General features: G+C 47.1%; 1 protein-coding gene across 2 annotated transcripts in view; it reads left to right on the top strand.

The window, feature by feature from the left end:
- Window positions 1-14,548: 14,548 nt before the first annotated feature.
- STARD3 (StAR related lipid transfer domain containing 3) overlaps window positions 14,549-26,392 on the top strand; it is a 28,529-nt gene continuing 16,685 nt past the window's right edge. Inside the window, exons 1-2 of one of the 2 annotated variants that reach the window (XM_080978335.1) lie at window positions 14,549-14,742; window positions 24,281-24,585. In XM_080978335.1, the coding sequence (XP_080834461.1) occupies window positions 24,376-24,585 (210 nt within the window). In that variant the 5' untranslated portion in view covers window positions 14,549-14,742; window positions 24,281-24,375. Of the gene's footprint in view, window positions 14,743-22,264; window positions 22,287-24,280; window positions 24,586-26,392 lie in introns of those variants that run through there. The other variant, XM_080978336.1, reaches the window with a different exon arrangement.

Here is a 26,392-nt window from a genome sequence, read left to right as displayed (position 1 = left end):
TGTGATAGAAGGAATGTGGCAAGGCGGTACTCCCAGTCCCCTTGCGTCATGCGGCGAAGGGTGTCCTTGGTGGCCTGCATCATGCATTCTGCTTGGCCATTGGTGGCAGGGTGGAATGGCGCCAAACGGATGTGACGGATGGCATTCTGCGCTGTGAAGGTTTGGAATTCTCCTGACGTAAATGCAGTCCCGTTGTCTGAGACGAGAGTGTCAGGGAGACCGTGGGTTGCAAACAGCCTGCGTAGTACCCGGATGGCTGCGGACGTAGAAGTGGACAGTACCAGTGCGACTTCCAGCCATTTGGTGTAGGAGTCCACCACTATGAAGAATGTTTTCCCCTGAAAGGGGCCAGCGAAGTCCACATGCAGGCGTGACCATGGTGCTCGGGCGGACTCCCAGGACTGGACTGGGGCCCTTGGGGGATCTGGGCGGGATTCTTGGCAGGCCTGACAGTGTTTGACCCAGGCCTCTATCTCTCCGTCGATCCCCGGCCACCACACATAACTCCTGGCAAGGGCCTTCATTCTTACTACCCCTGGGTGTGTCTCGTGTAGGGCTGTGAGGACCCTTTTGCGGAGGGGCTGGGGAACAACGACCCTGCTTCCCCATAACAGGCACCCCTTGTGGGCCGACAGTTCATGTTTGCGGGTTGTGGAGCCAGCGAATTCTGGCCCGGGGCTGCTGCTGGGCCATCCCCTCCACACCCAGTCCAGGACCCGGGAGATGACCCTATCTTTCTTGGAATGGTGTGCAACTTCTTGTGCCTGAATGGGGCGGTTGGGAAGCAGCTCCAAGCTCATAACCTCTTGTGCAGGTGCTGGGTCAGGGCCTGTTTCTGGTAGTGGTAGCCTGCTGAGGGCGTCCGCATGGCCCATCGCCTTCCCAGGGCGGTGAATCAGTGCGTACTGGTAGCTGGCAAGGAAAATTGACCACCTGAGGACGCGAGGAGACAGCACTTGGGGGGTCTGCTTTTCGGGGGCAAACAAGCCAAGCAACGGCTTGTGGTCAGTCACCACAGTGAAGGGCCACCCGTACAAGAAATCATGGATTTTTTTTACTCCCTTCACGATTGCCAGACCCTCCTTGTCGATTTGCGAGTAGTTCCGCTCGGTTGCGTTGAGTGTCTGGGAAAAGTATGCCACCGGTACCTCTCTTCCATCCGGGAGTTGGTGTCCCAGGACAGCGCCAATGCCATAGGGTGAGGCGTCACATGCTAGCACCACCGGCAGTCTCTCGTCGAAGTGTGCCAAGACCAAGTTTGAGACAAGCAAGTCCTTGACTGCCTGGAATGCGGCCTCCTGGCGCTGGCCCCACACCCAAGGGGCCCGCTTGTCCAGGAGTCTGTGTAGGGGCTCCGCTACCGCCGCCTTGTGGGGAAGGAATGGTAAAAGTTCAATAGTCCCAAGAAGGCCTGAAGTTCAGTCTTGCTCTTGGGCGCTGGGGCATCACAAATGGCCTGTACCTTGTCCCCAGTCGGGTGGACCCCTTCTGCGTCCACCATAAATCCCAGAAAGTCCACCTGAGGCACTCCTAGTAGACATTTTTCCCGCTTCACCTTGAGACCCACCGTCTGGAAATGGTGCAGAATGGTGCGGAGGCGGTCCTCAAACTCCTCTGGTGTGGGCCCGGGAATCAACACATCATCGAAGAAGGGGGTGACGCCAGGAATCCCTTTAAGGAGAGAGTCCATTAGATTCTGGAATATGGCTGGTGCCACACTGACACCGAATTGCAGCCGCTTTACCCTGAACGCTCCTCTGTGCGTCACAATCGTCTGTGCCTCTGCTGTGGCCTCATCTACTGGCAGTTGTTGATATGCTTGGGCCAAGTCCAGCTTGCCAAAAAATTTCGACCCAGCCAGGGTGGCAAGGACATGGCTGACCACTGGCACTGGGTATGCATGGGCCGTGAGAGCCTTGTTTATGGTACATTTGTAGTCTGCACAGATGTGGACCGAAACATTAGGCTTGACAGGTGCGACAATTGGGGTTTCCCGGGGGCATTAGGCACAGGCTCCAGCACTCCTTGCTCCACGAGCCGGTCCAATTCCTCGTCTATACAGGGTTTCAGGGCGAACGGGACCCGGCGGGCCTTGAGCCTGACCGGTCGTACTGCGGGGTCAAGCTGTAGAGCATTGGGGGGGGCGTATACTGTCCCAATTTCCCATCGAAAACCCCCGGAAATTCCTTGCATATGGCGTCCACGTCCACTTGTAAGCTAGTGTGGTTCACCCTGGTGACGGCTAGCCCCATGGTCCAAACCATGCCAATCCCAGTAAGCTAATGTAGGGGCCCTTGACCACAAGCAAGTCCAGTTGCCGCGTCCGCCCTCGGTATTTCACCCTGAAGGTCCCCACCCCCATTGTGGGGACCTTACGTTTCTGGAAGTCCCGGAGGGTGAATGGGGCCGGCCTGAGTTTGGGACCCCCAGCAGGACACAGTTTCCTTAAGGTCCTTGCCGAGATTATGGATAGAGTTGAACCCGTGTCAAGCTCCATGCGGCATGGGGCCCCCTCTATCTGTACCTCTACATAATTTTTCTCTAAGTTGGGGTGGGGCAACTGGTATACCTGGAAGTCCGTGAGCTCCGTCGAGTTGCCTTGGTGCGTTGGGCCCCGGTCATCTGATGCCTGGCGTCGGGTGGGCCGACACACCTGGGCGATGTGTCCCGATTTTCTGCACTGCCTGCACTCTGCGTTGCGGAAACGGCAGGTCCTCCTCTCGTGACTTTCCCCGCAGCTTGGCGCAGTTCCCTCCTTCTCGTCGAGGCAGCTGTGGTATGTGGGCTGCTTGAGTGCGCTGCTGTACTCGGTGCACCTCCTCCCTGTCGGATCCTGAATCGTCGGTGAGGTCTTCGTGGTGGACCCTCGGTTGGGACGGCAGGCTCGGCCGTGCCTCTTGTGTCGACCTCTCGGCAGCTTCTATTGCCAGGGCCTCCTCCAGAGCGACCTGGAACGTTAGGTCCTTCTTAGCGTAGAGGCGTCGTTGCAGCTTCTCATCCTTCAGGCCACCGACGAGGCGGTCACGAAGCATGTTCTCCAGCTCTGAGAAGTTGCAGAACCGGGCGGCTTGGCGGAGAGAGGTCACAAACCCAGTTATGGTTTCCCCAGGGGCTTGCCGCTTTGCGTAGAAGGCATTTCGACGAGCCACCACTGAGGGCTGCGGCGAAAAGTGCCCCTTCAGCTGTTCCATTATTGTTTTGTATGGAACAGTAGCGACGTCTTCAGGCACAAGGAGAGCCCGGGCGATTTCAAACATCTCCTCTCCGCAGATGCTGAAGAATATCGCCCTCTTCTTGGCGTCTTCTTCGTCGGTGACCCCTTTGGCTTCTAGGAGGAAGGTGAAACGGGAGGCGTACGCTTCCCAGTCTCCAGATGCTGGGTTGAAAGGCGTGAAACTGCTGTCGGTAGCCATTCTGAGTTCCTTGTGTCCCGGAGCTGAAGCCTAGATACACGGTGCGAGGCAGCGGTGCGGCAGGTGGCGGTGCTGCGGTGCTGTGTGTGGCAGTCAGCTCAGCGGGATCCCATCCTCGTCGCCAGTGAAATATACTCAGAGTCGCAAAGTGATTTCATGCTCTTTATTCAGCTCATAGTGGTGAGGAGGAATGAATGAATGTCCCCTCAAAGTATCTGCTTTATATACATTATTTACACACTGGGCTGCACATGATTGGCTAATTCTGGAATTCTACTGTAAGCCAATCAGGTTGTGGATTCACTTCTATCTGGAGCATGATTGGGTGGTTCCTGCCAACCAATCATACTGCTGCATTGTTCTAGGACCAATCAGACTGCTGCATTCTGAATCCTATTGTTCTAGGACCAATCAAACTGCTGCAGTTTGGATCCTATTCAACTCAGTACATAACAGAGGGGTGGGGGGGAATGGTCACCAGCCCTGAGCAAGCCAGCTCTTTCCTTCACTGCATCAGCCAAGCATGACAGAAGGAAAGGGTTTCATAACGGCAGGAAGCATTTTATCTTTTGCAAATCAACCCTAAGTGCATGAGCCATGATTCATGGACAGGAGGACAGGGTTCGGGAGGTAAAAGGCTTAATTCCCAATGACTCCCAATGGGTGGACTAGGACCATAGCTGTCAACTTTTCCCTTTTCTTGTGAGGAATCCTATTTGGAATAAGGGAATTTCCCTTTGAAAAAGGGAAACGTTGACAGCTATGACTAGGATACTCAGAGTCTCTGCATCTCCCTTAAAACAGTAACTCTTGCTGCCAAAAGGCAGACCAGCTAAAACTCTTGTGGTCTGGGATTTTGTGGGTTTTTTCTGCAGGAAAGAAATTCAAAGGCTACTTAACACTTGTGCTTCCAAGACAGCCTCTACTTTTTTTGTGGGAGGAATTCAAGCCGATGTCGGAAATTCAGGTGTACGCAATTAAAACGGATTAAAGGGCTCGGTCACCCAGTGCGCAATAAATCTGCTTTTGAAAAGAATTTCAACTTTTTACTGTTTGGAAATTGATGAGGAAATGCCTTAAACAGTGATGGAAAGGTATGTAAGCGCCCCACAAACCAGGATGTAGGACAATGCTCTTTGTTGTGTAACTTCCTTGTGGCCAAATAAACATCAACGCTCAATAAAGATCGGATATAATCTAACTTCTGGGTAAGCTTTATTCAAGCAACTCAGGATGCTTACGAACAGGTAAACTGGAGAGGCCCTCAATCAGCAACAGTTGACAGGGCTGATGGATCATTTACAACCTCCCTTCACAGTCTGCGTAAGAGATCCTTACATATAAATAGTCCGAGTTTTTGATGGGGTGAGGTAAGATCACGGTGGCTGCCTGTACACTCCTCCAACGATACCTATTATGTACGTATTAAACTTGAAAGCTAAGCCTGCTGCTTGCTTGTGTCTGGTACAATCATGCACACCTTATTTGAGAACTAGATTCAAATCACCTCTCCTGGCATGAAATCGCCTGTACAGTGGTACCTCGGGTTACATACGCTTCAGGTTACATACACTTCAGGTTACAGACTCCGCTAACCCAGAAATAATGCTTCAGGTTAAGAACTTTGCTTCAGATTAAGAACAGAAATCATGCCCTGGTGGCACGGCGGCAGCAGGAGGCCCCATTAGCTAAAGTGGTGCTTCAGGTTAAGAACAGTTTCAGGTTAAGAACGGACCTCCGGAACGAATTAAGTACTTAACCTGAGGTACCACTGTAATTGTGAGCACTTGAATATGCGGCATGAAATGTATACAAACATTTGTCTCCTGAAATGTGAAAATGAAGGGGGAAATTTATATTTTGAAGCTAATATTTCTAAAAATGTCTGCAGCAGAGCATGGCATCCAACCCCTTGCATGCAATGTGGCTGGCTGACTTTCGCTCGAGCAGACGATGAATCACTTGTTCATCCCTCCTCAGACAGGCGTCCTTGTTTTCTTTCTGTCAAATGATTGACTTTGTACAACTGTGTATGTCCACTGGGTCTTTGGTTGATTTCCCCCTCCACCTAAACCCTCCACTCTCCCCCACCCCACCTGGACTCTGCTCTCAGTACACAGGAAAAATCTACTCCCTTCTAATACTTTGCGTTAGTATGGAAACTGGTTTTTTCAGGCCAGTTCCCAGCTGGGACCGTGCATATAGCAAAGAGACATTGTTGTTGCCAGAGAGCCACTTGCAAGTCGTCACTCGGCCTTCTGCAAGGAAGTGAGCAAAGCCAGCTGGGTCTTGGCACCTATCCCACTTGAGGAGACAAGGGCTGTTTTCATGCCGCCTTAACTGCTCCAATCTTGCCTTCTCTTAATCAAGCTTAGTCTGTTCCTTGATCCTTTCCAGGGGAGCTGCTCAGAGCATGTAGCAGCTTGTTCTCATTTGGCTAGCACATGGTGTGATGGGATGAGGTGGCAAGGTCTGGGTAGTGGAATGGTGCCCAAACCTTGGCGTATTTTTCGTTCTCCAAGGCCTCAGTCGTAGGTAAGAGGGCAGACCGACGTGTTTCAACTTGCCTAGAAAAAGGAATCCACACTCCAAGGAATATCATATGTGAATGGGGCGACTCGGGATAGTTATCCAGACTATAACATCAATATACGTATGTAGCGTAGATATGCCCAGACTGAGTGCTCCATTTTCTGCTCCTTCAGCCAACGGAAAGTTCAGCGCAGGCTGAGTAGTGTCAATATTTGGAAGAGTGGGAACCCTGAAGGTTCTGGGAAAGTTTGTGGGACTTTCCTGTCCATGTGATTTCTCGTGTCAGCAAATCCTTGTGCAGAGTCAACATGTTTTTTCCCCCAGCAACCACTTCTGTTGCATCAGGAATCAAGTGCTGCACTTCTCAAACGGCAAAATCAAGTTGCTAGGACATTGCAGCCCTGGCTAATTCAGCAAGCCCATTGCAGAGGGCTACATGGAACAGGCTTACCCACCTGTCATGGAGACCAGCAATTCAACTTCTCCCCACCTCTGCCCCATTTGGATTCAGGATACAGGCTGAAGACATGTAGAATCATAGAGTTGGAAGGGACCCTGAGGATCGTCTCATCCAACCCCCTGCAAAGCAGGAATATGCAGCTGTCCCTTATGGAAATCAAACCTGTGACCTTGGTGCTCTCAGCACCATGCTCTAACCAACTGAGCTGTCCTCTGAAGAACATGAAGCGACCATCTTGTTGAAACTAAGCCAACCTGGGTCTGGTCAGTGCTATCTGAGAGCCACACATATGCCACACTTAGGGCCAAGATGGAAAAAAAGATGGGCTATAAATGCAAGAAAATAAATAGGGAAAAAATTGTGCATACCTTATAAAAGGATTGTTTCCCCTCAATTACATTTTTATGTAACATTTCTGTTATTTTGTTTATACAACACAAAAATTATTCCCAAGCAACACAACGTCCCCAGAACATTCCCCTCCTGCAATGCCTTAGTCCAGGCTGCGGAACCTCAGGCCTACTGGGCGCAACCCTCCATGTCCGTCTTTCTGGCCCATGGGTTTCAAACTACACTGTGCCCTCTCTCCCTAGGCCAGACCCCACACCTGCCCTACTCTCTAGAGGCTCCTCCTCAAGTGCTTTCACCCGGCTGGCATGTGCCCTTGAAGTGTGGCAATGCTTCTCGTGGGCCTGGTTGAAGAGATGGAGGAGGAGTGTAGAAACCCCTGGTTTTTGTGTGGCTGAAATGTAGCCTACCGTACAAAATCAGGGGCTCTGCCCTTTTGCCTCTGGACTCACCAACCGCTGGCATGTAGCATGCAGAAGGCTGCCCATCAGGAGAGAATGCAGCCCTCAGGGCTGAGAAAGGTTCCTCACTCTTGCCTTAGGCCTAATGCTCAACAAAAAGAAATGCAGAGCCTCCAAGTGTCCCTATTTTCCAGGGACAGTCACAGAATATCAGAAGCCATCTCAGTTTCTGATTTGATCCTGCAGTGTCCCACTTTTCCTTGTTGTTAAGTCATGTCCGACTCTTCGTGACCCAATGGACCAGAGCACACCAGGCACTCCTGTCTTCCACTGCCTTCTGTAGTTTGGTCAAACTTCATGGATCACTGCCTTGTCATGGCGAAGGGGCTTGAAGAACTCAGAGAAGCTATGAGCTATGCCGTGCAGGGCCACCCAAGAGGGACAGGTCATAGTGGAGAGTTTTGACTAAATGTGATCCACCTGGAGCAGGAACCGGCAAGCCATTCCAGTATCCCTGCCAAGAAAACTCCATGGACAAAAACAACAGGCACTTTTCCTTAGCATGTCCTTATTTTTACCAGAGAAATATAGGATGGTATGAAGTAATGAGACCCTCCGAGCCAAGGTTATAAGGAACTATATCACCTTGAAAAGCATCTGAAGGCAGTTCTGTATACAGAAAAAATGTTTAATGTTTTATTATGCTCTTAATATTGGAAGCCACCCAGAGTGGCTGAGGCAACTTGACAATTAGCTGGATGGGGTATTATTATCATTATGGCCACCCCTATTTTCTTTGGAGATATGTTGGAGGGTATGGAAATGGGGAAAGCCACACACAGGCATATTACAAAAATTACAGTCCTAAGAGCTCCAGGAACTCTGGCCAAATACTACTAAATTCAGTGCAAACCAAATCTAGTGAGGCTCTCTAACTAAAAGGGCCTCAGTCCAGCTTCACTGCTTTCCAGTGCTGCAAGCTGTATGGAGACGGCAAAAGCCCTTGCAAACCACAGCCTTTGATATGATGTAATCATTCACATAAATATCCAAGGATTGAACTGAGGGCAGAAAATCTCAGAGGTGAGTCAAGAGCAAGGGTAACTTACTGCTCTGCCTCCCATCAAAATGAATCACTGAGGAACCATCAACAAATACAGGTTTTTAAATATATAACAGTATCACTCAAGACACACAAAATTCTCCACAGGGTTGCTGGCTGTTGCCCACAGCCCGGCAATCTCTGCAAAGACAGGCACGTCCTGCTTTTTTTTAAAGTAGAGCCTAATAATCCCACTTGGTACTGAATTGTCCCTTGCTAAGCATTTTTAGGGCGTTCCATGCTTAATAAAACCCCTTTGCAAAACTATATTTTATTTGCCAGTTTGAAAGGAGGAAGCAAACGTCAGAAACAATCCATCTGAGCCTCACAGCAGAAATGATTCTGCTCTTGAAACTGAAAGAGCTCAAAGACACGATAGCCAGCCTCTTTTTCTCATACTGGTTAAGTATAACAATAAATTCCACACCGAATGGTGGGTTAAGTGGAACAATAAAAGTCACAGCCCAAATGTCAAACAGCCTGTCCAAGGGTCTGAGTCATAAGCTGTAACCCTAGTTTGCAAGCAAGAAAAAGAAGAAAAAAGAAACCAGAATTATCAGCTGTAAAGTTCTTTGGCTTCTCCTCTCTTGTCAACATACGGTACTATAGAGCTTAATCAATCCATATTTACAGTACAATACATATTTACAGTAAAGGGTTACTATGCAATGCAGCATAATTAAATGACTACAGTTACAAAAACAGATACAGTGGTACCTCTGGTTACGTACTTAATTCGTTCCGGAGGTCAGTTCTTAACCTGAAACTGTTCTTAACCTGAAGCACCACTTTAGCTAATGGGGCCTCCTGCTGCCGCCACGCCACCATCGCGCGATTTCTGTTCTCATCCTGAAGCAAAGTTCTTAACCAGAGGTACTATTTCTGTGTTAGCGGAGTCTGTAACCTGAAGCGTATGTAACCCGAGGTACCACTGTATATATCAAGTTGAAGAATTTCCAGATAGGTACATTTTCTGTTCAGTTTAATGATGTTCCCTTAACAGCCATCTATTAGTATAATTCCACCTGGCTGTTGCAGAGACAGTGATGGGGCAGTAGGGCTTACTGCATTCATTTGACTGATGGACCAGCAGCCATGTGGCTCCTCCTTCTGGGCCAGCCCTACCAGTAGACAAGGGTGAGCCTCTTGTCTCAGGCAGTGATTGGGATGAATGGTGGATCGGTGTCCCCCTGCTAATCTGCAGCTGCCTTCACCTGCAAAGCCACTCAGTGCTGCCATTTTGTTTGCTTGCTGGATCCAACCCACCCCTGCCCCACATCGCAATCTCCACTGCAGCACTCTCAAAGGCCTCTACAGACCCCCACAAGTCCTTGGAGTGTGGTGACTCTAGCACATGTGTTAAACTTTAAGCAGTATTTGCGGTTGTTGCAACAAACATGGTTTAAAGTTTAACAGTAATCAACACCAAAGCATTATTCTTTGGGACACTTTCACTGTGGTCTAAACCACTAAGCCTCTTGGGCTTGCCAATCAGAAGGTTGGCACTTCGAATCCATGCAACGGGGTGAGCTCCCCTTTGCTCTGTTCCAGCTCCTGCCAACCTAGCAGTTCGAAAGCACATGAGTACAAGTAGATAAATAGGTACTGCAGTGACAGGAAGGTAAACGGTGTTTCTGTGTGCTCTGGTTTCTGTCACGGTGTCCTGTTGTGCCAGAAGTGGTTTAGTCATGCTGGCCACTTGACCTGGAAAGCTGTCTGTGGACAAACGCCGGCTCCCTCAGCCTGAAAGCGAGATGAGTGCCGCAACCCCATTGTCGCCTTTGACTGGACTTAACCGTCCAGGAGTCATTTACCTTTTTTTAACCTATTCTTTGGGACCACCACTGGTCACTCCACAGCAGACGGCACAAATTTGGGGAGGTGGGGGAGACAGACCAGATGCAGCAAGCAAACAAACCAGCGTGGTATCTATTTATTGCATTTCTATCCTACCTTTTTCTCCCTCAACCCCCCGGTTCTTCCCCTCCTCATTTAATCCCCCCACAACCCTGTGAGGTATTTAGGCTGAGAGGCAGTGACAGGCCCAAAGATCTTCATGGCCGAGTGGGGATTTGAATCTTGGTCTCTCAGGTCCCAACCACATGGATCATGGCAGAAGATAGCCCAGGAGGACTTAGACAGCTAACGCAGCAGCAAAAACTATTTCAAGCCAGAGGCGGCAGCAGGGAGATCAGGCCTACCTTCCTCATGTGGCACAATGTCTTGAGGCAGCCCTATCCTCCTCTCTTCCTAAACCATCTCCATTATAAAGACAGTTACATTACAGTTGCATTACTTTAAGGAAAGGTGTCTGCTCTTTTTCTTTTCCTCCCTGTCCTTTTCCCTTTCTTAAGACTGAAAGCCTGCAAGCAAGACTGTCTCTTGCTTTTTGTCTTAGCGCAGCACTTTATTATACATGCTTCCTAAATAATAAATAATAAGCAGTCAGCTTGATTTTTCTGGCAAGCAACATACCCGGCAGGAAAAATAACCTCTCAGTGAATCTTCCTTTCACTGCAACAAGACAATGCATCCACTCCTTGTATCCAATAAATGCAGTGTTTGTGCAAAGAGCTGTATGGGCCAGGTGTAAATAAGTAAATTTTTATTTATGCCCTGCCCTCCCCGGGCAAGAGCAGGCTCAGGGTGGCTAAAGGCTGTTGCATTGAGGCGAGGAAATTGTGAATCAGTAGCTTCCTGTGTCTGGAATACCTTCCTCAGTAAGATTAAGTCCACAGGGATTTGCAAGCATTCCAAACTCACACATTGAATGCTGTTTATTTTCCAGAATGGGTGTGCAACTTGGTGTAAATATTGCATTTCTCTCTCTGTATATGATTGCCATTTGGCCAATCTGACGCCAGACCAATCAGGCTATTTATTTTTAAAGCTCAGCTACGTAATTGCCCAGTGAAATGGTATACAAGAGGGAGCTTCTCCTTTTCCATGTGTTTTTCTTGGTTACAATCAGAGTCTTCTAAGCATGTTGCCTAGTAAGCATTAAGATTTCCATGATAGGCAGTGAGGGCCATCAATGTGGAATGCATGTATGAAAAGCCGACTTAAAATAATGGCAGCCTTCTGCATGGGACCTATTCCCAAACAAACAGGGATGGCATTAGACTGCATATAATGGGGAAAATGGTTTATTTATATCATCTTTTATAAAACAAACACCACAGAGTTACAGAAAACACATATCTCTAAACACAAAACTTCATTATGTATTTGTTTGTGTGTCTGTAAATGCATGGCTGACAAACAGAAAACAGAATTTATTCAGCTAAATATTCTGACTGCTATCTTTGTCAGTAACACAGCTGGATTTCAGACTCCAGGCTGCATGCTAAGGTGGCAATTCTATAAAATCTGAAGGCAGTATCCTCAGGGAGGAAACATCCGCTGTAGAAATGGAAGAGAGGCTTACAATGTGCAATCCTATACATGTTTAGCTGGAAGTAAGTCCCACTGTGTCCAATGGAACTTACTTGTCCCTAAGTGTGCTTAGGATTGCAATAAAACCTGATCTTCCTTTTTTCCCCACACGTAAGGGAAAAAGAAAGTAAAGCTTTTCCATCAGCCTCAGAAACCTGTCTGTGGAGAATCTATAACAACTGCCAATGTTTTAAGACCACGTAAAATGATGCTGTAACTTTGCTGTAACTGCATTGTATTATTATTATTATTATTATTATTATTAGAGCGGGTAAAGGATTGCAACCATAACTGCACGTTGAAAACAGAGGTAACGTTTTCATATGCTTCATTTTCACCATGACTATGCTGAATTTCTGACTTACGTGAGCCATGTTGGGATTGGTCTGAAAAGCAGTTTAAAACTGAAGAACAGAACTTGAAATAATATTCTCCCAGATTAAGGCACTGATTTAGATATCTCAGGACTCAGCGGCTTTTTTTTTTCCCTGTGGGAAATGTTCCTAAATGAAAATGTTGGACTCCAACCCCCAACAGCCTTAGCCAGTGTGGCCAATGGCTCAGGAGTGATGAGAATAGTAGGCCAACAATATTTCCAGGACCATAAACTCCCCATCCCTCTCTTTTAACAGGGATGACCTATGCCATCAAAAAGATTTATTTATTTATTTAAAGGAATATTACTACATTTATATTGCACCTTTCCTCCAATGAGTTTGATGTGGCACTCCCCACTTTCCATTTTATCTTCACAACAACCCTTTGAAGTAAGTCAGGCTGAGAGACGGTGAGTGGCCCAAGATCACCCAGTGAGCTTCATGGCTGAGGAGATTTGAGGTCCCCAAGGTCCTAGCCTAACACTCTAGCCCAGGGTGGTCCAGCGCATGTCCCAAGGGCCACATGTGGCCCTCAAGGCCTTTTTCTGGCAGGGCCCTTGAGTCCTCCCACCTCCTTCCTAAAGCTTAGTTGGAGATTTCTCAGCTTTGGGAACGGGGTGGGAGGGCTCTAGGAACCTGCCACAGCCTTGCACCTTCTTCCCCGAATCCGGAAGCAACTTGCTTATCAGTGTTGAGAAAGCAGTGTGATGGCTGGGGGGGGGGGCACCAAGTTTTGGCCTTGCTCCCCCCCCCCCCCCACTGCTGTGCAACAAGGCAGTGTGTGGCCCATGAGTTGAAGTACTTTTGCAGACTTGGTATGAAAAGTTGGACTGCCTGCTAGCTATGACACCACACTCGCTCTTCCAAGTTTACCGGTAGTTGGTATTCAGACAACGTATTACTTACACTTTTACGCAACCTTTAAAAACCGCCTGTAAAATGTAGAGCTGCAAAGCTTGCAGACTAGCAAATAGCGATGTCATTCATAATTAGGCACCTACATAATTTTCCAGCATGAGGAAAGGAAAATAGACATACAAAACATGTAACTAGAACTGTATTAATAATGAAAAAGTCCAAAACTTCAGTAACAAAGGAACAGGCATAGGTTTATGCAGAAAAGGTGGGGGAAAGGCCATGTATATCTTTCTTCGAAATAAATAAACACTTGTGAGCAACAGCTGAGATAGCTATCTCTCTAGCTGTTATGAAACAGCAGCTAGAAACATGTGGTCTTGTACAAACTTGTTGATCACTTTCTAAGAAACAGTCACCTGCCCTTGCCGATTTCAACAGAGACACAAAACAACCTCATCTCACTGCCTCCCTGATCTATGTTTGTGTGCCATAATCCAAACGGTTTACAATTTTAACTCACTCTGTCCTGTCTTGCATGAGCAAATCTACTTTTCCACCTCAGACTCAGCCCCACCTACAATACTAATGGGAGTGGAATTGATTTTCAGAGTTGCCTCGTTGTCACTTTACAGTATGAAAGACATTATACACAACTGGTAGTGGTGCTGCTGCTATTACAACGGAACTGGAAATGCAGTATGTCTCACAAAAGCCTAGTCTCTTCTTCATGCACACATGCAGATTACATCGCATGCAACAGGACTGGGGAACTTGTAGCCTTCCAAATATCATTGGTCAGGGATGATGGGAGCTGTAGTCCAAAAGCATCTAGCGGCCAAACAGCCACCACACACGTGTCTTCCCTCTCTCCCCCTGAATACAAAATACTGGGGACAAACCCCCAGGCTAGCAATTAATTTCTCCCCACCAACGTCCGACACTGAGATCACGAGTTCTCCCCGAAAATCACAACCCATCCCCATGAAACCTCTCTTTCAGTTAGTTTATCTCTCACACACGTGTCTGCTTTATACACACGTATGCTCAGCCCTCCCTGCTACTGTGCGTCCCAGACTCCTAATAGATCCGTTTCACAAACTTCAACCACTTCCCGCACCTTTTCCTTCCACACTGGTCACATTCCTCCATCCCAACGCAACCACTCCACTCTTTTTGTATTTATGTTTTCTCAGCGGCCGAACCCCTTTGCTCCTTTCCCCCTCCCTCCAGCCAATAAAAGTGTCCCATTGCTCCAACAACTACCAATCAACACTCCTACCGCACTCCCACCCGCTATCAGACAATAAGTACCTCCCGCCTCCTCTTCTTTTTCCAACCAATCACTGCCACAGCCTTCACCTCCCAAGAAACCAATGGGCGGAATCCTACACGGAATCCCGCCCAACGACCTGAAGTTTCGCGACGCGCTCTAAATCTCGCCTCTCTTCTCCCACCGTAGCCAATGAGGGATACGCAAACGTCTTCCTTCCAACCAATGGCGTTGCTTCCTCCTCCCCACCCACCCCCCACGCGCCTGCCCTCCGCTGTCAACCATTTAGCGCTCTCTCTCGCTTCCTGCTTTCCACGCCCCCGCTCTGACTCCGCCCCCTTTTGCTCTCGCTTTCGGAGAATTGACTGAGGGAGGGTGCGCGTGCCGGCTTGTTTTTTTTTCCAGCTCACGCTGCGATCACGTGATAGGAAGTAGTGTCCTGTCCGAAGTGGCGGTTACTTCCGTCTATTTCTCTCCCTGCCCCCCATCCCTTGTTCCTGTTGCTGAGGGGAGGCTGAGGCCTTTGGGCAGGCAGTGGCCCATCAGGTAAACGTCTAGCGATGGGGGAAGGCCGGCCTTGCAGTGTAGGATGAGGAGCTCGTAGGGAAAGAAGAAAGACAGGCTCGTGAAAATTGGGGCATTTTTATATATCTATATATAGATATATATAGATATATATTATTGTTAGGATGAAAATTAATACTTTGAATTTTGGTGTGTTCAAAACGGTTCACATGCATTAGGTCAGGAATCCTTAACAACAGCCCTGTAAGGTAGGTCAGTATTAATCGTCCTCATGTTGTAGTTTCGGGTCTTTTAAGATGTGTGTATTCATGGTGGCTTACTTCTGCTGTGGCCCTGAGGTGAAATTTCTTCTGGGGGCTTCTTGAGTCTCATAGCTGCAACGTTATTAACCTACATGCTGCTGTTGTCATAATAATAAAAATTATGATAAATAAAAACCATATTGTTGCAGGTTTGGGTCTATTGCAACAAATAATGCTGCCTTAGAAGATTAACCTTGTTTATTGTGGGTTGAGATTTCCCAGGCTACATCCCCAATTCATCAGGTGATTAAAGTGTTGCGCGTTGTTGACAGCTACAGGTGCATGGCAGTACAAGGGAAATAAATAGTGGGGTCAAATTTGCAGAGATGGGGAACTGAGGCTTAGCATAATGAAGTTCATGATGGATCTAAGATTTGGACGGGGGACTTGCTGATTCATAGTTCTATGTCTTACTTTGTAGATGTTGCCGTGGTGGTGGGAATGGCAAAAACAAAAGAGAGAAGAAGCTAGATGTTGCCTAAAATGAAGGACTGTCACTAAATAGTATTTCTAATAAAAAATAGTTATAATTATAGTGCTCATAATTTAGTCATCCTTGCATCAATCCTGTAAGGTTGCAACTTTTGGAACACTTGCCATTTTAGGCTGTTGCAGCAAAAACAGGCTTTTGCTACCTAGAAGATTTATCAGAATTATTGTAGTGTAAGTTCCTGTGGAGTAGAGCAGTTCGCCTAAGGCCTCCTAATGGCTATGATTGTATATGGGACTTTCAGTCACCATGTAGCACTTGTAATGTGTATAAGCACCTACTTTATAGTTCTTCTTATTCGCATAAAGACTTCCAGGTCAGACAGTAGAACTATTATGTAGGCTTGAGCCTGAGCACATGTGATTTTAAGGTGGAAACAATGAAAAGAAATTGAAAGAATCTTTTAATGCATGTGTTTGGCAATGAAAGGATAAGAGGAAGAGAAATTTTAGTAGACTGGGGAAAGGAGAAGTGCTTATTTTCCTTAAAAAGTACAGGAGACAGGAATGTCCCCAGAGATCATCTGATGAGTAACAGTCAAAGCATGCAAAAATGGCTTGGCACGTGTCAAGGAATTAGCAGATGTAAAGCAAGTAGCACAAGTGGCATCTGCCATAAGAACTCAGTAAGGTAGATCACTATTGTTACCACTATATTGCAAATGGGAGCTCAGGCTAAGAAAAATAGATCGCCTTGGATCAATTAAGTGAGTTTGTGGCAGAGTTGAGATTCTGCTGAGGGGGGTGAGAGGCTTCCTGGATCATTGCTTAGTGCATGGATAGGCAAACTAAGGCCCAGGGGCCAGATCCGGCCCAATCGCCTTCTAAATCTGGCCCGCGGACGGTCCGGGAATCAGCATGTTTTTACATGAGTGGAATGTGTCCTTTTGTTTAAAATGCATCTCTGGGTTATTTGTGGGGCATAGGAACCCGTTCTCTTTTTCCCCCTTCAAAATATAGTCTGGTTCCCCCCCCCCCAAGGTCTGAGGGACAGTGGACTGGCCCCCTGCTGAAAAGGTTTGCTGACCCCTGGCTTAGTGTCTCAACCAACATGCTACATTATTAAATGTATCTTTCCTCCAAAGAGGTCTCCATCCCTTCATATTATCCTCACATCCCTGTGAGGTAGGTTAGGCTGAGAATTGATGACTGGCCCAAGATCACCCAGTGAGTTTTATGGCTTAGTGAAGATTTGAACCCTGGTCTCCCAGGTCCCAGTATGACACACTAACTTACGTGATAGCATGCCTGTGTGGGGCGAGTGCTGCTTCCTTGTGTAGGAGAGGTCAGGTTTCAAAGACTTTGCCTTCTTCCTAGCAGAACAAGGTAAATCTAAAAAAGGAGTCAGAAGTGTGGGGGCAGGGATGCTATTTCTGACAAAGTCAATCTGTGTTTTTCTTGCCTACCCTAAATTACCACCATCCCTGTTTCCCAGCTTGTTCTCCCTCTCTCAGCATCATTTTTGTCTCATCCACTGGGAGAGAGCAACTGAGTCAGAAAGGTGTAATAATTATAAATATATATTGAAGCTAAATGGATTTGAGATGAATTAGGCAAAGAAGTTTAAGATCTTATTTTTAAAAAAGATCTCCAGCCCATTAGGTTCCCAGCTTTTAGGAGTGGAAGTAGGAAGTGATGAGGTGATGTCAAGAGGTGTTTTGGCCTGTTTGAAGAAGCATAAATCTAGGGGGAAGGGGTGAGCCCCTTTTTATGGGAGCAAGGATTGTGGCTCATGCTTGGATTGACAAACTTCTACTATTTGTACATGTTCCTTGAAGTCCCTTTGGTTGAACGGTGGGGTGTTGAAAACAGATACCACGGAAGGGAATTCTACTAGCCAAATCCCACTGATTAAGATTTGGATAATCAGCCTCATTGTGCATTGTGAACCCCATGGGAACAGTAAGAGAAGTGTTGATATTAAATTGGTTAAACTGTGTGGAGAGGAAAACTACAGAAGTAGCTAAGTAGGTGAGGAGCTGGTGATGAGATGGAGGAAAAGGGGCAAGTGATGGGTGGAGGTGGGGTCTGAGGAGAGCCTGGGTTGGGATAGTGGCCTCTGAGGATGGGGATTGCAGGAAGTCTCCAGGCTTGCTGTCTCCTTGCAGCTTGAGCAGGTCGGTGTTCTTAATGAAAATCCAGTCTAGTCTGAGAATGCTCTTGTCGTGTTATACCCTGTGTATGTAAATTGGAAATGTTTTCATAGTCTTTTTCCTTCAAAATAAATAAAAAAGTTATTTACCAAAAAAAATGCTCCTGTTGCTGGCTGAAGTTGGCCCTCGACCAGTTATTGAGAGCATATGAGTCATTTGCTGCACCATCTATGCTGATTTCTCATTTGCTTCTCGGTTCAGCTTGGGTCGCTGGTTATTTATCTTTTAAGGCCGAAGTCCTGTACCTAACCAGGAAGGGAGTCCCATTGAACGGCTGAGTAAACATACAAAAGATTATGCTGCACAGGCCCTAAATGGCAAAGAACCAAGATGCCGAGACTCCTTTTTAGTCTAGGCCAGTGGTTTTCAACCAGTGTGCCATGGCACCCGGGGTGCCTTTGAATGATAGCCAGGGGTGCTGCAGGCAACACTGGCCTCTTTCTTTCTTTCCCTCCCTCCTCTGATGCCCTCTTGCAGCTCTGCCTTGAGGAGAAGACACTGAGGGAATACTCCACAAGGGAGGGTGTTCAAAAAAGGGTGAGAAGCTGCCAGCTCTGCAGGCAAGGGGTGACATAGCTGGGCTCCTGAGCCACACAGGGGTGCCGCAGAAAGAATGGAGTTGGTCAAAGTGGACTCAAAAAGTTTGAAAACCTCTCCTCTAGGCTAGCCTTCCCTTGCTGACTGACCAGAGTAGGAATCCAGCCACCTACCTTGAGAAAGGCTGCCAACTGCTTCTTGCCATATTCACATGGCCGTTTTCTAAGGTTAAGGGAGAGACCTTGTTGTACATCTGTGGCTTGTTTAGCAGGAGCATATGATAGGACCTTCTTTGTTGCTGAATGCCTTGCCCCAGAAGATTGATTTGGCTGCCTTCCTGATGATGCCTCGTTCGAAGCTGAAGACTTTTTGTTGTTGTTCAATAGGCTTTCCATTTCTTTAAAGTTTTAAATGTGTGTTCTTGATCATACTTTTTGCCCGCTTCCTAGTTGCCATACTAGTGGGTTTATATTTTCTGCTGGTTTATGGATTTAACCTTTAGTTTCTGCATTGTTGCCTCGTGCGCTTTTTATGGTGTTGAATCACGTATGTGCCGTTCTCTAGCACCTCACTGAGTCGGCAAAGCAGGACAGAAATAGCGAGGGAATGGTTATTTTGTTGGGTGATGCGTTGGTAGCTTTGAAGGAAATGTTCCAGAGTTGCCAAAGGGAACTTGAGACTTTTATGCTGATGTTGTAGGCTGAAGAGGAATCAAATGAATTTTAAAAAACCTGATAAAAAAGAACAAACCTTGACTACAGCTGGGAACTAGCAAAGAGAGGACTTGAGTAACAATGGCACTGAGTAACATTAAAAAAACAAACAAACCAGCAGTAGATCTGCTAGCAAATGGCTCTGAGGGGAAGAAATGGAAAAGTACAGGGAGGAAGTAGAAAGCAAGTATACAAAGCCCAGGTAATAATGGTGGGTTCAGAGAAGATTTCTTAAACAGGTCCAATCCACTAAGGCTGACTTGTAGATGCAGACCCTGGGGCATACCACTAAACTGCCAGACTCAGTAGCACAACTGTCCCAAAGCTTGGTTTTCTCAGATTTGCAGGTGATAGCTAGTTGACTGCTGTGCAGTGAGGAATGTAATTGCATAGTCTCCTTTTGTAAAAGTTGGACCATCGGGGCATCTTTGAGTGGGATGTTGAAAAAAGTCACACAAACCTATGCAGGATAATTGTGGCGTGACATCCCACATGACAGTTGCATGCAGCAATATGCCCCATGCATGATGAAGACTGCAATCATAGCCCCACTTACCTGGGAGTAAGCCCCATTTAATTCAATAGGGATTCCTCTGAGTAGACATTGGTAGAATTGTGCGGTAAACCATCCAAATTTTGCACCACAGTTGTGCTGCATGCCAGTGCAGGTACCATGGCTCATATCTTTTCCTAGAAGAAAGACCTCAAGCCACTCCAAAACCTCCTCTTCCCCCAGTCCCACGCTTGGCAAATTTGATATTTGCAAATTCCAGCTCAAGCTGATCTGCTGTTGAACTAATATGCATATTGGAACATAGTTAACTGGCTTTTGGACTTCTTGAATTTTCCAATTCAGTTGTCTGCTGAAAAACTGTATCAAACTATGTTTTACCAGAGAACAACCTTAACCAGAAACCTTTAATAGGAATCTGGTTTTAATATGTGATCCGCATCTGCCTATTCATATTCAAGAGGTTTCTTTGGTTATCCTTCAGTTCCATCCTTGGGTCTAACCTTGAACCTGGAACACAGTTTGATTTCCTTCCTGGCTGCCTTCCCTTCAGTTGCAGGATCAGGGACTCATGGCTGCCTTGACAGATAACCTTGGGCTCCACTTAAGCCCTTGTGCTTTCGGGGGCTTTGCTGCAGCTGCTGGATTCTCCCTCCTCATCACCATTACCAGCTCTGAATTCTGCACTGTAATTTCGTTCCTTCGTGGTGTAGCTCATGGGTAGGCAAACTAAGGCCTGGGGGCCGGATCCGGCCCAATCGCCATCTAAATCTAGCCCACGGACGGTCTGGGAATCAGCATGTTTTTATGTGAGTAGATTGTGTCCTTTTATTTAAAATGCATCTCTGGGTTATTTGTGGCGCCTGCCTGGTATTTTGAGTGGAATGTGTGCTTTTATCTAAAATCTCTGGGTTATTTTGTGGGGCACAGGAATTTGTTCTTCTTTTTTCAAAATATAGTCCGGCCCCCCACAAGGTCTGAGGGACAGTGGACCGGCCCCCTGCTGAAAAAGTTTGCTGACCCCTGTATGGGGAAATGTTGGTTGTCTGAATTACACATCCCTCCATGAATGTTGATTGGCTTGAGAACCGATGACATTTATCAAGTTTTAGCCAACTGAGAGAAAATCCTTCCCAAGCAGCTTCTGCAAGCTAATTCATCAGTCATAGTAGTATCTTAAGTGGCTTTAAATGGTTGCCTCTATAGTGTTGGCAGAAGTAGGGGCAGCTGGAAAAAACAACAAAAGGCAGCCATGCTGATATGTAAGCTAGGGAAGCAGAGCCCTCAAGTCCACAGTTGGGCAACGCCTTTATTATGGCCAACCAAAACGTTGCAAAATGGTGTGCCAGCTGCAACTTTTGAGTTCTCCGGTATGCATGATCAGGCAGGATTTTACCCAAAGCAGAGGCTGTGTGGATAAGGACATCAAAAACAGAACAAAATAGACCCGCTGTTGAAGGTGTGAGCCTGCATTTTTATTCAGTTTGAAGGTGGAGGTTGCAGACTGGCTCAGGTGTCTGTAGTTGTTAAGCTACGTCTAGGATTCTGGGATGAAGAAGCAATGAGTGACCCCCATGTTTGAAACGTAAAGAGTGGCTGTTACCCAGATCTGCCTTGTTTAAACAGGAACACAGGCAGATGCTTCCCACAGGCAGGCAGATAGATTCTAGCCTACATAATGAGCCAGGCGGTGCTCGGAGCACTGCGTCTATCTTTACAGTTGATGTGCAGCTCCTCTTAGCAAAATGACTTTCATCAATCTTCATTCAGGAAGCTGCGCTGAAAGCCCTCAACCCACCCACCCCAACTCCCTTCTTTGGGAGACAAGAGAACAAGCCCAGTCAGAACTATGCTAATAGGAGTAACTAACACCTGCCTAGCAAGTGATCGCAAAGAAGAGATGGAAGGTGGCGCTCCTGCGATTAGGCCTGCTCGGAAAAGAGAGAAAAGGGTGTTGCTATTGTGGCAGTCACATTTAAACGTGTGTGTGGTCTGCCAGTTGATGCAAGAAAATTCAAGCCCCAGGTGTCTCCCATGTAGGAGGTTCGGCATTGCTGCTATTTGTGTATACAGTCATATCTTGGATCCCGAACGCCTAGAGTCGAACATTTTGGCTCCTGAATGCTGCAAACCCAGAAGTGAGTGTTCTGGTTTGCAGATGTTCTTTGAAACCTGAATGTCCAACGCAGGTTCCGATTGGCTGCAGGACCTTCCTGCAGCCAATCGGAAGTCACGCCTTGTTTTCCGAACGTTTGGAAGTCAAACAGACTTCCGGAACAGATTCTGTTCGACTTCCAAGGTGCCACTTTATATGTGTGTGTGAGTGAATCAGCCTTCAGGATAACTCTCTCCTGCCCTCGGATCCCTTGTCAGTGGCATTGCCCTACGAACAAAGTGGAGACCTGAGAGAGGAATGTATTCTGCTTAACAGATATATTTGGTTGGTTGGTTTATTCTGCCAAAGAAAATCGTGTCCGTTCAGGTCTTCAACTCGGCTCTTCTGGGGTTTAACAGGCGTGTTCCTCAAGCAGTGGGGTGAGAGGCTAGAGAGCAAACGTGCTCATCTGTTTTCAGCCTCTCTGAAAACCAGTCTCCCGCCCGCTCTTCTAGACCACAGATAGCAACCTTGTTTGTTTGCTCGCTTGCTTGCTTGCTTGTTTTAAAACTGGATTTTATTTTTAAAAATCCTATAAAGCATAATCTAAAACAGTTGGATTTTCTTCTAAGCGTCGATGTCAAAAGGGACCGAACTGAGTCAAGGGGGATGAAAAACAAAACAATCCAGCTGAGTTGACAATGATTCAGTCACATGCTGGAGGAACAACGCTGCTACTGTTCACACACTCTCCAGAAGAAAGGGGTGAGTCAAGAACTTCTGATATGAAGAGCTGCCCTGCAGGATCAGAAGAATGTCAGTCTAGCCCAGCATTCTCTTTGTAGTGCTGCGCAGTGGTTAGAGTGTGGCCCTGGGACCTGGGAGAGCAGGGTCAATTGCTGGCTCTCAGCCTAACCTACCTCACAGGGTGTGTTGGGGAAAATGGGGGGGGGGGGCAGACTATGTTCAGCACCTAGAGTTTCCTGGAGGAGAGGGAGGCTGTGCATATTTCTCACAGGCCACACAGGTGCCTTTAGGAGTTCACAAAGGGGGTGTGAAGGTCTTATCCTCTGGTAGCCTAAAAATACTTTGGAGGGGAAACTTCTTTTTTTAAGAACTCTCTTTTTTCAGTTTTTCCAACAGGGGAAAAAATGATTTTGGAAGAGCCATTAAAAATGGTTCTGTGGAATATTTTCACTTTTGGAATGGGTGAAATGTTATTTGACATGAGGTTTCTTTTGTTTACTACAAAATTGGTGGTTTCTCTTTTCAGCCTTTTATTTCTCTCCCTCCCAAACCTTTCAGATGGCAAAAATCAAGCTACACGTGCTGAGGTAGCATGTGGTATAACAGTTTTTCAGCTTGCTCTCTCTAGTGCTGGGTATGGTTGCAGTGTTACTTGTACAAAATAAGGCAGTTATATTTCAGGAGACTGCAATCCTATCCTAAGGATGCTTACCTGGGAGGGAGCTCTACGAAATAGTCTTGAGTTTTCTTCCCCCAACCTGGGTGACCAAAATCCACGGTCCTTTAACCTCTCTTCTTCATGGATACTGTATACCTGTTCTGAAAAACCCTCATTCTTCTGCCTTTCAGCCAGAGATACACTTGGGCAGGGGGTGGCAATGAGCAGTTTTACTGAGCGATCCTATGACAGCTGCTTAAGTGGTGTTCAGACTTCTGCACAGAGCGAGGAGATGTGTAGAGGCACCGATGTGTATTATTCAGGAATCACAGATGGCTGAACTTCTTCTTTTGTTTGAGACGCTTGGGTCTCCTGCAGAAAGTGGAGGTCCCAGTTCTTACTCAGTTATGTGAAGTGACATTTCCCTCCCTTCAGTCGAAGCTAAGTGGCTTAAGAGTCTTATTTGCACAGGGGCTGACACACGCATGCATATGAAAGGGCGCTTGCATGTGTAAATTGTGTTGGGCTTTTTCCCCCTTGCAGGAGGTTTACAGTTGGAAGGTCTAATCCTTTCTCAGTTGCTGCTGTCATATATTTCTCTGGCAAAAGCTACTGCTTGGGAGATGAAATTGTGCGTGTGCATATTCATTCTTGGGAACTGCTTTTCCATCTTTAAAACGTGATATGTGAAATGTTATTTGGATGCTTCACTTTTCATATGTCTGCAGGCCCTACTTTCTTATTTATGGAACCTAGCTCTGGGGGAAACAAAGCACAGGGATCTTCTGACATATCTAGAAAACCTGCGATCTGACTGTCATACTTTGATCTGGGTGGGGGTGGTGGCTGGTGTTCTCCAAAGATGCTGGAAATTAGAGAGAAGCAGATAGGGTTTTGGGGGTACTTGGCCAGTAGCTGCTGCTGGAGTCTAGTTATTGCAAAATCTTTTTCCAGCTCTGCTGCCTTTTGGGTAGGGAAATTGAATTAGATGACCTTTGGTTCCTTCCAAGTCTCTGAACCGCCATCTGATATAACAGTTGCAGCTATTGTGAGTGAGGGCCCAGTTCCCTCAACTCCCATCTGGGCTTCAAGGAACAAAAACTGGGATGAGGTAGACCAGCGTTTTCATGCTTCCTTTTTATTCAACCCAGAAAAACAGGTAGCAAAAAAGGAAAAGAAACATGGTGTGTTTGAGAGGTGTAAATAACTCTCCGTTTCTTGGCTGTAACTACGTGCACCCAAAGCATTAACCTGCATTTTGGTTTCCTGCTGAGGACCTTGATCTCATTCTCGTTCCCTTTCCCCTTCAGCCAGAATACCAAGACGATCTCACTTCCCTGTTCTTTCTCTCCAGCCCCCCTGCAAACCCCACTGCAGATGAGCCATTGACAGAGTCACGGATGACACGTCTGCACGCGAGAGCCAACCCTTTCACCCTCCTGCCTGAGGATGAGCAAGCTGTGGGGCTTGCAGAACGGTGACCTGGAGCAGAGTCTTCCCGCCATTGCATCCTCTCTTTCCCACAGCTCAGGCCTCTCCCCGCACCACTTCTTCTCTCCTGAGAGGAGGCGAGCCATTTCTGACGTGCGTCGGACCTTCTGCCTCTTTGTGACCTTCGATCTTCTCTTCGTCTCGCTCCTCTGGATAATTGAACTGAATGTGAGTGGAGGAGCTGGCCTTTGTGAATATGGTTTCCTGCTTCCCCCCGGGGTTTGGCTTAAACAAGGATCCCAGAAGTGGTTGTCCCTAAACATGTTCATATAGCAACGGCAGCGAGTCAGGCTCAGTTTAAAACAAAACAAAAAAACAGGGAGTGCCTCTCTCTGAGAGTCCAGGCAGGCAGAAAGCAGTGTGGCAGACTCCTCTGAGCTGGTTCCCCTCACCGCCTCTGCCTTGAGCTGTCAGTGTGCTGCTTTCATCGCAGCCCACAAGTCTGTCTGTTGTCGGGTATTGTTCGATCCCAGGGTGAGTCTGCTCAGGTGGTGATGCTGCTTGGGCCAAGAGCAACTCATGAGATTGAAGCCCCATTCAAGGTTTCTGCACACGGTGGAATTGTACACAGTGAACAGGAAGTTGGGACGTGCCAGGTAGCCCCTTCTGCATGACATCCCCATGTACAGAGCAAACCGTTTAAAGGGAGGGAGTCTTCACATATATATAGTCTTTCATGGGATCTGCAGGCTATTAACACACAGGGTTCAAGATCACAGGGAAGCCTGTGCATGCTGAAGCTCCCTCCCTCCTTTCGGACCTTTGTGTTGCATGTGTGTGAGGGAGGGGAGAGCTGCTGATCTGGCTGTCCTGCCCAGCCACATAACGGCTTGAAGGGCCATCAGAGATCTAACCGTCACCCAGTTGCAAATCACTCTTAGAAATTAGCCATGTGCTGGGTGCCTTTTGCAAGTGGCGCAGGTCCAACTGGAACCACGTGGAGACCTCTAGATTCCAGGTTGGCAACTGACATCTCCATCTGGCTGGCCTCTCCAGCTTTCTTAAGTGGAAAAGCTTATTCATTGCATTTATTTTGCACCTTTTCCTCTGAGGTGTACATGGCTCACCTCTGCCTCCAGTTAATTCCTACAGTGTCTCCGTGAGGTAGGTTAAGAGGCAGTGACTGGCTCAAGGTCACTCAGTGAGCTTCATGACTGAGTGGGGATTTGAAACCTGACCTCCCAGGTCCCAGTCCAACACGCTAACCACTGCACCGCACTGGCTTCCTGGAGTACTTATGCTATGGGACAGCTCTATTAGTTCAAGTAGGTAGATAAATTTGAGGAAAGCAAAATGTCACTTAGAGTAGAATCTGAAATATTTTCCTTGAAGCTTGCATTTGTTTTATTTGATGCTTTGATGTGTTATAAACTGCTTTGAGAATTTTTCTTTTAAATATAAAGCAGGATAGAAATAAAATGAATAATAATAATGTTTCACTAAAAAGAAAATGTGCCTAGACATTCTGTTGTGGTGACTGTAACTCAGGTTTAAGGTGCCATTTGGCGATATCAGCTTATATATCTGAGTTTCTAACACTGTTGCAAGTCCTTGTTTTACTGCTCATCTTTAGGTAGAAAAAGAGTGAACTCTTCTTCCTCCCCCTCCTATTATCCGGGGGTTCTTTGTGAGCTCATTTCGGTCTCAGAAGGAGTAAACCAAATCAGAGGCTGAACTGAGTTAGCAAATTGTTAGTCCCAGATTTAAATGATAAACAAGCCTGAGATAAGCAGTGAGTCATTGCTTAGAACTGTTCTAATCATTGGGCTGAAAGGAAGGATAAATCCAAATGTTGTCCTCGCCCACAAAGAAACCCACACAAATCTGGACCAGTGCACGCTGCAAGCTTGTGGCAGGAAGACCGATGACTCAAGCAAGTGACCTACACGCTACAGAAGCGGGAGCCAATCTGACCTTGCAGGAAAAATTCCTGACCTCACATGTTTTCAGATGGCTCAACTAAGCGTCAGGAAAA

The sequence above is a fragment of the Podarcis pityusensis genome (genome assembly GCF_964106645.2).
Source record: "Podarcis pityusensis genome assembly, chromosome: 13".
NCBI classification, from domain to species: domain Eukaryota; kingdom Metazoa; phylum Chordata; class Lepidosauria; order Squamata; family Lacertidae; genus Podarcis; species Podarcis pityusensis.
This window is presented reverse-complemented; position numbering and strand designations above follow the sequence as displayed.